At 45.9% G+C, this 11,509-nt stretch overlaps 1 protein-coding gene across 1 annotated transcript; it reads right to left on the reverse strand.

The window, feature by feature from the left end:
- Positions 1 to 626: 626 nt before the first annotated feature.
- Positions 627 to 10,980, reverse strand: KLHL40 (kelch like family member 40). Its single transcript, XM_074283181.1, has 6 exons — positions 9,464 to 10,980; positions 7,899 to 8,059; positions 6,943 to 7,050; positions 5,600 to 5,785; positions 4,877 to 5,023; positions 627 to 1,593 (listed from the first exon to the last, which is right to left on the reverse strand). Exons 1-6 carry the CDS (start codon positions 10,646 to 10,648, stop codon positions 1,482 to 1,484), a joined length of 1,899 nt encoding a protein of 632 aa, XP_074139282.1. The 5' UTR covers positions 10,649 to 10,980; the 3' UTR covers positions 627 to 1,481.
- Between the last annotated feature and the right edge of the window lie 529 nt (positions 10,981 to 11,509).

Here is an 11,509-nt window from a genome sequence, read left to right on the forward strand (position 1 = left end):
AAGCAACTACTTATCATTTCAGTTATTAAATTCTTGTGCCCGGCATAATTCTTTTCTCATAGTAACCTATGAGGTCTGTAGATCATGCAAGGATTTTTGTTTGCTTGGGCAAGGTTGCTTGGAGAGGATATATTGGAGACAGGATTTGAATTCAGATCTCTGTACTCCAAGTCTAAGGCTCTTGATGCATCCCAACTTGTAATAGAGGTTTTGGTATACGGTGTCTTTCCATGGTACAATAACAAGTTATCTTAGCATCCAGTACGAATAACTAGCTAAAATAGAAACCTCCCAGGCTTTTCCTCCCCTCTCATCTGTAAATCAGACAAGCTCCTCCCCGGCCCCTTGGCGACAATCACCCCCCCCCCCCCACCAATCGCTCCCCTGCTTCCAGAAGCATTTGAGGGGAGGGTATATTTTATGTTATGGGTCCCAAATATATACTTTGCTCCTTAATTCCCTGTTGCCCGTGTCCGCTTAGAGCCAACAGTTCTGTGTCTGCCCCAGGAGATGCATCTGTTTGGGGTGGAGTCCCCCAAACAGGAAATCTGTTGAGCATGATAGAACCATTACTTAAGAGAACTATAGAATCTTGGAATCAATAATAAAATCTTTAGATCTCAGAATCTTATTGCTCCAGAACTTTATTCTTTTTCAAGGTCTGTATACATACATATTTTCAGTCTATAACCACTCCCCTATCCCACCAAATCGCAACCTCTCCTGGGATGGAGGAATGGGCAACAAAATCTTGTATTTCCTAATTTACAAATGAGAACCCTGAAATTAGGAGAGATTGAGTCACTTGCCCAAGATCATACATGAGGCAAGGACAGCATCTCCATTGGAACCCAGGTCTTCTGCTTCTCCCGCCCCTGCTCTGCTACTCCCGCCAGGGCTCTTCCACAAAGGCGAAGGCTGAGGAAAGCACAAGGACCATCCATCACACAATGGGCATTCAGTCGGAGCTGGTAGATTGATTCCCTGAGCAGCTGAGAGAGCCAGGATTGAGGACAACCTTTGTGGGTTGTTCCTTTGTCCTGATGTGAAGGGAGAAAGGAGCAGGAAGAATCAGAGTCCCTCATTGTCTCTTCTTCATCTCGAGTCCGAGACCACTTCTCTTGGGTCCAGTTGCTCCCTTGTCTGGTCCCTGTCCTCTTCTCCTGAGCCTTGTAGCCCAGGGGGTCGGGGGAGAGGTGGAGTGAGATGGGATGGAGGGGCCATGGAGAAATAGAACCAACCCTACCCGTTTTAAAGGCAAAGGATAATTACCCTCATTTTTACATATGAGGAAATTGAGGCATTGAGGGACTTTTCAACCCAAGTGGGAAGAATCGCTCCTGGCTCCAAAGCCAATGATCTTTCCATGATACCACTCTTCTTGTCCTCAAGGAAAGATCTAACAGCAGGAAGATGAAATTCAATGTCCTCTCCCAGGGTGAGGGCTGCCAGCTGGGACTCCGGGCTGACCTCCACATCTCTCACATCTTTGTCAGCCTCAGAACATTGAGCCGGACAGGCAGGAAGGTGGCGCTGGCTGCGTAGGGAATCTCCCTCAGGACTCCCTCCCATTTCTTTTCCTCCTCATCATACCTGCGTGAGAAGAGAAGAAAGGGAGATGTGGGTTAGAATCACAGAATCTCAGAGTTGAAAGAGAACTTGGACACCAACTGGTCCAACTTGTACCTGAAAAAAAGTGCCTTATATGACCCATGGTCATCCAGCTTTGCCTTGAAGACCTTCAGGGAGGGAGAGCACACTCCCCCCACTGGGAGGCCCATTGCACCTGAGCATAGCTCTAAGTAGAAGGAAATTTTTCCTGGCTTCAAGCTTGAATTTTCCTCTGTGCTCCCAGGTCTGCCCTCCAGGGCCAAGCAGAACACATCAATCCTTCATCCATCCATTAGCCCCTCTAATACTTGAAGCCAACAATAGGTCCTCCCCACAACCTCTTCTCCAAGCTAAACATCTCAATTCCTTCAACCCATCCTTGTGTGACTTTGTCTCCAGATATCCTTACACTATATTATCTTGTAGAACAAATGTTCAGTCAGTCATATTCAATCAGTCAACCCCATGACTCCATTTGGGGTTTTCTTGGCAGGTATATTGCAGTGGTTTTGCAATTTCCTTCTCCAGCTCATTTTCTAGATGAGGAATCTGAGGGGTTTATTGATTTGCCCAGTGTTACACAGCTAGGAAGTGCCTGAGGGGATTTGAATTTAGAGCTTCCTGACTCTAGGCATAGTCATCTCCTATTTTATGTTTTCTAAATTTAGATATTTTATTAGTTTTTCTTAGAACATTTCTAGTCAACTAAAATATATTGCCAGATGAAAGAAAGAAGACTAAACTATAAGGAATCTAGAAGAAGCAGGATAGAAGAGTATGGAAGAACTAGGCTTACACTCTAGTTCTGACATGTACTAGCTGTGTAACCATGAGCAAATCATTCAATCTCTCTCAGTCTCAGTTTCCTTATTAGAAAATAGGTCTAAATAAGATGTGTATTTATGTACTCAGATTGTTGTAGGTACAAATGAGAAGATTGGTTGATTTGTAATAGGGGGATTTTAATAGGGGGTCTGTGAGATCAGGCCACCTTTAAAGGGCTAAAGAAATGGTGTTCAAGGGCTGAATTTCAAGCATGAGGGAAGGCTATTAATAGAGGAAGAGTCTCTCAAAGAACACTTAAAAGTTTGCATTTGACACTTAAAAGAACTCTGTGAAATAGATGCTATTATTATCCCCATTTTACAGATATGGAAATTGAACCTAAGAGACGTAATGACTTGTCTTAGAATCACAGAGCTAGTATCAGAAATGAGATTTGAACCTAAGGAGTCTAGTCTTCTATGCATAGGTGCCCACCAGGTATCCTATAGAATTATCAAGTCTAGAGCTGTCGGATATCTAAAGAGCCATCCTTATTTAGCAAAGTAAAAAACTGAGGCTTAAAAATGTTTGTGGCAGCTCTTTTTGTAGTAGCTAGAAACTGGAAGATGAATGGATGTCCATCAATTGGAGAATGGTTGGGTAAATTATGGTATATGAATGTTATGGAATATTATTATTCTGTAAGAAATGACCAACAGGAGGAATACAGAGAGGCTTGGAGAGACTTACATCCACTGATGCTGAGTGAAACGAGCAGAACTAGGGGATCATTATACACTTCAACAATGATACTGTATGAAAATGTATTCTGATGGAAGTGGATATCTTCAACATAGAGAAGAGCTAATCCAATTCCAATTGATCAATGATGGACAGAATCAGCTACACCCAGAAAAGAAACACTGGGAAATGAGTGTAAACTGTGAGCATTTTTTAAAATTTTTCTTCCCAGATTATTTTTACCTTCCGAATACAATTCTTCCTTTGCAACAACAACAACAAAATTTGGTTCTGCACATATATATTGTACCTAGGATATACTATAAGATATTTAATATGTATGGGAATGCCTGCCATCTAGGGGAGGAGGTGGAGGGAAGAAGGGGAAAAATTCAGAACAGAAGGGAGTACAAGGGATAATGTTGTAAAAAAAAAACTACCTATGCATATGTACTATCAAAAAAAAAAGTCATAATTATAAAATTAATAAAAAATAAATAAATAAATAAAAACAACTGAGGCTTAGAGTAGGGAAAGGATTTGCCCAAAATCACACAGTCATTGACCAAGCTGGGATATAAACTCAAGTCCCACAACTTGTCAGCCAAGGCTCTTTTCTTTACACTCCTCTTAAACAAGTTTATGACGTGAAAATCCTGATTTTTATACTTGGAATAGACAACAAAGTAGTGCCATGAATAGAACACTGAGTTAAGAAGCTCTGAGTTCAAATTCATGTTCAGATACTTAATAGCTGTGTGACCTTGGGCAAAACACTTAACCTATTTCCCCATCTGTTAAATAATAAAAAAAATAGCTCCTAACTTCCAGGATTATTGTAAGAATAAAACAAGGTCATATTTCTAAGCCTTAAAGTGCTACATAAATGCTAGAGAGCTATTGAAGTAGAATATAGGGTTTGGGGTTCCTTGTGAGGAGCTACCTAAAGACATTTATTTATTAACCAATCTATTTAATTATTTATGAAAAAATTAAAATTTTCTAATTTGAAAAAGACTTTTAAAGTAAGGAATCACTCCTCTTATGTTCTATCTTATAGAGGATGATGGTTAAGGTCAAGCCATGCTCCAGATACTTTCACTGGCTGTGACCCATTGATAAAATGCTTTTCCTCCTCACCCCTGTCATCAGGCTTCCTTCAAGTTCTAACTAAAATTTCACTTTTACAGGAAGCCTTTCTGGGTCCCTTTAATTCTTAGTGCCTTCCTTCTACTGATTATTTCAAATTTATCCTACCAATGGCTTATTTGTATATTGTTTTTGAATGATGTCTCTCCCACTTAATTGTGAGCTCCCTGAAAGCAGGAACTATCTTGCATATTTCTTTGTATCCTGTGAATATATTTAGAACAGTGCCTGGAACTGATCCATTCTATTTTGTGTTTTAAGGCTTTTTCCAGTGCTGACATTTCTATGATCTATATTCTAACATTCTTTCCAATTCTAGGATTCTATATTCAAAATCCTTTCCATTTTTGACATTTGATGTTCTAAAGTCCCTTCCAATTCCGATATTCTTTTTCTGTTCTAGGGTCCCATCTGACTCTGTTGTATGAATAAGTCAGTCACTGAATATGTGAAGGAAAGAAGGGACTCCCATTCTGGCTGCCTGTTCAGCTTGTGCCAGGGGAAGCTGGCTTCAATTTAATTCAGTTCATACTGCATTCCATCTGCCCAGTTCCAGGAGACAATTTCAAACCTTCCAAGATCCCCTGTGGCCCCACCCAACCCATCTTACCTCCATATGTCATTTAGCTCTGTCGGCACCAGCTCTCCTGACTCAGTTTCTAGGGTAGCAAAGCCCCCAATGGAGTAAAGCGTCCCAGCCAGGCTCACCAGACTGAGTGAGCTGCGTTCCTGGGGAAAGGCCAAAAATGGCTCCCACCTGATAAAGAAAGCATAGAGATTATGGAATTTAGGTTTTTGACACTATCTTTTCTTGGCTTTTTATTTTTCAGATGGGGAAACTAAGCCCCAGAGAGAAAATGGATGTCACAAAGATTACTTCAAGTATTCTAGCAGAGCCAGAATTCCAGCTCAAATGCTTTAATTCCAAGTCTTTCCTCTGGGCTATTCTGTCTTCTACTGATGGAAAAATGCCCAAGGGGAGCCAGGGGCCAGAGGGTTGTACCTTAACTAACTCCTGTTCCCTGAGCTCCCAGGATGGCACAGGCCAAATGGACAGAGGAAGTAGTCAATTCGATAGGGAACCAGAGATTTACTCTGGATGCTACCAATGCCTAGGGTTGCCAAGTCAGAAGTCTCATCCTCTGGGAAAGTTCATCTTTCTGGCCTTACCCTGAAAAGTTTGTGCCTTAGAGCTCTAAAGGAGACTCTCCCAGACAGGCCCAGAGACACAACAGCTGTCGCAAAATCCCACAGCCCAGGGCAGGAGGCTGAGTTTCAGATCTACATGCATAGCTCCCACCTCCTTTCCCTCTTGGGATACTGGGGTTCATACTTGTTATCTGCTATGTTGTACACTTCCGATGAGCTGGTCAGCCCTGTGTTGGTGACTCCAGCCACCACATAAATCTTGCCATCGTGGACTGTGGCCCCAAAGAGGGATCGGGCATTCTGCATGGGGGCCAACTCCTTCCATTCAAACTTCTTGGGGTCATAGACGTATGTCTTATTCAGACACTTCCTGTGGGAGAGAGGAGATACCTGAGGCAGGGCCAAACTGGATGAGTCTCAGGCCTTTGAGCTTCCCTGACTCTGGGACTTTGCTGAGGTGAGTTACTATATGAAGAATCTTTTCCCTGCTCTTCTTCTGCTGTTGAATTCCCAACTTATCATTTTAAAGTCCAAATTAAATGTCACTCCATCTAGGAAGCCTTTCCTGGTTCCTCTGGTTGATATGGATCTTGTCTCCCAGATCTCCCATAGTGGTCTTTTCTTACACTTATACAATTGTATGTTTCTAATAACATTTATTCCTATATTGTATTACTTGCTCTCTGGGATGGGGGAGGAGAGGGAGGGAGAAAAAAGTGGAACACAAGGTTTTTCGAGGGTAGATGTTGAAAACTACCTTTGCATGTATTTTGAAAAATAAAAAGCTATTCTTACAATAACCTTTTTTGGGGGGTCTTATCCTCCTGCTTTCTAAACCGTGAGCTCCAGGAGGCCCTCATCAGACCTTATTGTACCTTCACCAAAGCCCAGCACAGGGTTTGGGACACAGATGCTCTTGGTAACATGTTCTATGAGTAATGGTGAGGTAGGGGTGGAAGAGAAAGGATCCTCTGTAGGATCATTAGACTGGAAGGGATTCCCAAGGGTCTTCTAATAATCAGCTGAGCCTAGAAGCTAAAATCCTGGAGGGGAAGTCAGGGAATGAATGGGCCCCCAAGAACCAGGCAAAAAGTCTAATGGAAATCAGGCAGGGAGCCTAATGGAAATGACATAGCGGAAGATCTAGGAAACCAGATAGCAAGATCGCCTCCGAAACCTCCGTGTTCCCTTTCCCTGTCCTTCTCCCTTCCTGGAGCTGGTTTCCCTGCCCATGGCCACCCTCAGGTTAGGCTGAGTCAGGAGAAGTGGGACCCCAGTCACCTCGCCCACCCCAGACCCGCTCCTTTCCTCCCATCCTCTCTTTTTCTCTCAGAGCGGTATTTTCTTTATCCCTTAGTACAGAACCAGCAGCAGATGACCTGAGCCTCCTCCGCATCTTCTCCAAAGCCCCAGGAAGGAAGGGACCACCAGCCTCCCCATCTGGTGTTCAGAACAGCCCGCTCTGGACTCTCACCTTCCCCCCCTCCAGGAGAGCTCTGCTGATGCCCTAAGTCCTCAGGCTCTTACCGGTCACTTCCTTTGCCCCCGATGACATAGATGAGGTCCATGTGGGACACCACAGCATGGCCATACACCACATAGGGCAGCGGGTCCGACTCACCCCATTTAAAAGACCTAGTGGAGAGGAAGAGGGTGCAGGATCAGCACTTGATCAACTCAGCCAGGACCCCAGTGCGACTGGGCATCTCAGAAACCTCTCTCTCTTTAGACCCAGGACAAATCCAGTTCCACTGTCTGGAGGATTTAAAACCTTTCCTACAGCCACTGGGGAACCGAAGCTTAGATCTGTCCACACAAGAGTGGATCCTAAACTTCGGGCCTGACGTCCAGTCCAGATTCTACAAGAGGATCTTTGAAATCAAGTCCATGGGAATCGCAAATTACTAAACAATGGAGCCCTCTCCTTCTTCCCAATCCATAAGAAGCTAAGACAAGTAACAGGAGACCCCAGAAAATACAAATGGATGGGGCAGCTAGATAGCAAATATTAGCGCTGAAGTCAGGGGGACCTGAGTTCAAATCTGACCTCAGACACTGACCCGATTGCCTCAGCAAAAAAAAAAAAAAAAAAAAAAAAGTTGTTAAGGATCCCTTCATTATAGAATCTAAGTCTTTAAAAAATACTCAATTTCTCTGTGACCTTTTTATCAATTTTACTTATTTTTACTCATTACTTATTATAATTTGTTATTTATTTACCTTTTTTACCTATTTATCACTGTAGTCTCCTAGATACTTTCTCCTTCCTAGGCCTTGTTCTTCCCATCCTTGGCTTTCCTCCCATCTGGCTGGCCACCCCCCAATTTCCTATTCTATAGCTCATACATCCACAGCTATGGGGCTCTATATGCAGTGGCTCTATAGAGAGGTGATGATTTTCATTCCTATGATTCTCCCTCTGTGCCTTACCCTCCCCTATCCCTCCCTCATCTCTCCCCACCCCCCCTGCCATGAGCCCTTACAGTCGGTCATAGCACATCACTGAGTCCAGGCTCTGCTCTCCTTCCTTGAGCTCTTTGCCACCCACAACGAAGATGGAATTCTCAGCCTCACCCAAGCCAAACAGACAGCGTGGGGAAGGGAGGGGCGGCATGCCCATCCACTCGGAATCCAGGTGATCAAACTGGAGAGGATGGAACAGAAGTGAAGGCGATGTTTCGTCCCCCCCTGACAGCCCACCCAGCCCCTCTCCCAGCCTTCCTGAGGGACCCTCCTCTCCCCCTTCTCTGCTAGTGATCCACCTCCAGGTAGGCTACTTCCTCTTTCATAGGACATCCAGAGGGCTTAGAGACAAAGAGCATTCCCCCTTCCAGTCTCTCCCCTCCCCAGCACTTTCCTTTTCTAAACATTTCCAATTCCTTAAAAGACATGGTCTTTGCTCCTTTCACCATCCAGATGGTCTCTGCTCTCACTCCACCTCATCAATATCTTTCCCAATATATGGCACCTAGCGCTCCAAATGAGGTCTGAAGAGGGTGAAGGAAAACAGGACTTTTATCTCCTTTGAGATTCACATTAAAAAAAAAAAAAGACCTCTTGTCTTACAATCACTGGCCCCCTAACTTAGTGCGCCACACTTTTAGTTCTAAAAACAAACTTCCTCCCCTCCTCATTGGACCAGGATGGTTCTGGAGCCACCTCCACCCTCCCTGCTCCTCTAAATCCCTCTAAAATGGAAGACAGCTGCCAGAAGCCAGGCCTGATGGGAAAAGGGACTATTTATAGCTCAGTTTGGGGAGGAGAGGGGCAAACAGATAAGGAGCTCGGGGAAAAGATATGGAAGAAGAGGGAGCTTTTCTGGGAGGAAGCTTGGATCGATAACCTAAGGGGCATAGTCATGGATATCCTGGTAGCCAGACTCCCATTCCCTTAAGTGTGGGCCAACATAGTGTATGAAAGACTGTCTTGTGGAAGGGGGATTCCATTTGTTCTGCTCAGCCCCAGAGGGCTGGGACAGGAATGATGGATAAAAGGTGGATTTTAGCTCAACATAAGGCAAGAGCTTCAAGATCATTAGCTCCAGTGCTCTTGCTTTTCAAGTGTAGAAATCCAGTTGCAGAAAAGAAAGGGGACTTATACCTAGCAAGTACTAGTATTCAAACTCAAAATCTTTCTAGATATTTTAGAGAGCTTTTCTGTTTGCTTACACACTCCTCAGAGGTCTCTTCCACATCAGAGGGACTACAATTCTGTAGTTTAACAGCTTTCTAACTGGCCTCCCTCCTTTAAGTTTCTTCTGTTCTGATACATTTATACATCACAGAGTTATTCTCCCCAACTAAGTGGCAAGAGTTCTGAATCTGGAGCTCAGAGGAAGACTCAAAATCTCAGCTCTTTTCTTTGCCACATTGTTACTAGGTAGCCTGCTACTTTGTTAGTAAGGCAAGCCCTTTTCTCTCTCCAAGCCTCAGTTTGCTCCTCTACAAAATGAGGGGACGGAATTAGAGAGCCTCTGGGGTTCCCTCTAACTGGGTGATGGGGCCAGTTTTTAGCTACAGTCCTGCTGGTCTCCAACCCCACCAGGTACCTGCAGGAAGTAAGAACTCATGGGGTCCTCCTTGTTGTCCTCATTGTAGAAAAGGCCCCCTGCCACAAAGATCTGGTTCTCTTTGGTCACAAGGCTAACATGGTTCTTGGGGATCTGAGTGGACAGGGAAGCAAAATAGCACTCGTTGGTCCCGGGATCATAGGCCACAGCCCCTGTGTCGCTGATCATGAAGATCAGATCCTGCAGGAACATCCCAAAGCGCATAGTGTCATTGAGGATCCCAGGGATGACGGTGTCTCCATCATCAGCCTCTTCTGCTTCCTTCTCCCCAGCTTGCTTCCCTTTCCGGGATGGCCCTCCTGTATCTACTCCATTGACCATGCTGGCTCTTTCCTTCCCAGACATCTCGTCTTTCTTCTTTTTCCTCTTCAGAACAGTCATCTTCCCTTCATGGGAGTCCTTGACCATCTGAATCTTGCGGAGTAACTCGGGCTGGGTCCTCACCAGTGGGTGTTTTTCCACCCGACTTTCAAGGTAGTCTCGGGGCAGAAGGCGGAAGCGGATGCTCTCAAAGACGGTGGGCAGAGCTTGGAGCCGGACCTCCTTGTCGTCCCCAGTGCTGGCCCACTTCATCACGGCCTCAAAGACCACCTCCTCCTTCTCCACATTGAGGCTGTCACTGGAGATGACAGCGATGAGCTCATCGGCAGAGAGGCCGTAGAAGTCTTGGTCACGGGAGATAAGAGGGAAGCGGTCACAGATGAAGTCGCGGGCAGCCACAGCCAGCCGGGCACAGTCCAGCATTAGGCCGAGGCGGAAAACTGCCAGGCAGTTGGCGAGGCAGAGCCGCTTCTGCAAGAAGGAGACACAGATGGTGAAAATGGAGGGGATCTGGAAGAGGTTGGCGGCTGCAAAGAGATCCTGGACGTTGTCCTCATTGAGATCAATCTCCGAGGTGTAGAGGTAATGCAGAACCTTGCCCATCACTTCTGGAGACACCTCCTCCAGGCTGATCTCCTGGATCCCCAAGTCTTTGAGGAGCATGGCTCGAAAATAGGGGCTACAGGCGGCTAAGACCAGCCGGTGACAGGGGAATTCCTGGTCCTTCACCTTCACCACACAGTCCAAGAACTTGCGGTGGTCCAGCATGTCCTTCAGTCCATCCTGGAGGAGGGTCTGCTGGTAGAGTCTCTGTTCTTCTATTTGGTCCAAACTCTGGGCCATGCTGGTCCTCTCCTCGGCCTGGGAAGGTGGGGAATGGGGTCACTACAGCAAGGAATCCCACAAGTTCCCCCTTCGTGTTGGACCCACCGGATTGAAGTGAGGGGAGTGTTCTCACTAATTACCTGGGCGACCTCTTTCTCACAGCCTCAGTTTTCTGCGCTGTCAAATAAAGTGGATGGACTCAGTGATGATTCCAAGCTCCCCTTTAACTCTCTAGTCAAGGATTCTCTGATCCAGGAATTCACCTCTGCTTTCAGAGAGCCACAAGAACTCTGAGGATGGACCCCTCCATCTATCTGTGAGACGCTCAATCCACTTGTCTGGGCGCCTCTGGGTTAGACTTGGCTGGGGCAGATATATATAGCAGGAGCTGGCTGGAATCTGGGCTGAGGCTCCACGTAAGCTGATCTGCCTTGGGTTTGATGAGTGGGGCAGAGGGACAGTTAGGGGTGGGGCAAGGGGGACAAGACAGCTGGGCTTCCCTTCCCCCTCCATCCCCCCCTCATACCCTGCTCCTTGGAGATTCTGGACCTGAGTCAGTCAGCTATGAGTCAGTCCCAGAGACTGGGGGGGGGCTGATCCCTAGAGCAATGACAAGGACCACTACCTCCCCCCACCCCAGACCTTAGAACAGAGCAGTGACGCCATTTGGGATGAACCAAAAACTGTCTCATTTCTAAAATGAGATGTGGCTCCATTTCTCCCTTGGCTGCTTGAAGACTTCTTGGGGCTTTGGCACATGTTCCCTTAGAAGAGGTCACCTTTGAGGAAAAGAAGGGGAGCCTAGTAGGAAAATTCTGGGGGAGAAATTTTGAGGAGAAACTGAAAGGGATGGGGGTGGGGAGGCAGAGCCTGCCCTCT

The sequence above is a fragment of the Sminthopsis crassicaudata genome, chromosome 1, assembly GCF_048593235.1.
Source record: "Sminthopsis crassicaudata isolate SCR6 chromosome 1, ASM4859323v1, whole genome shotgun sequence".
NCBI classification, from domain to species: domain Eukaryota; kingdom Metazoa; phylum Chordata; class Mammalia; order Dasyuromorphia; family Dasyuridae; genus Sminthopsis; species Sminthopsis crassicaudata.

What these genes read in the sequence shown, in the direction of transcription:
- KLHL40 (XM_074283181.1), bottom strand. Translation starts at nt 10,648, where the DNA reads ATGGCCCAGAGTTTGGACCAAATAGAAGAACAGAGACTCTACCAGCAG. An exon ending in TGAGTTCTTACTTCCTGCAG is followed by an intron (nt 8,060 to 9,463) that starts GTACCTGGTGGG and finishes CATCCTCTCCAG; the next exon opens with TTTGATCACCTGGATTCCGA. An exon ending in GAGCTAAATGACATATGGAG is followed by an intron (nt 1,594 to 4,876) that starts GTAAGATGGGTT and finishes CTTCTCACGCAG; the next exon opens with GTATGATGAGGAGGAAAAGA.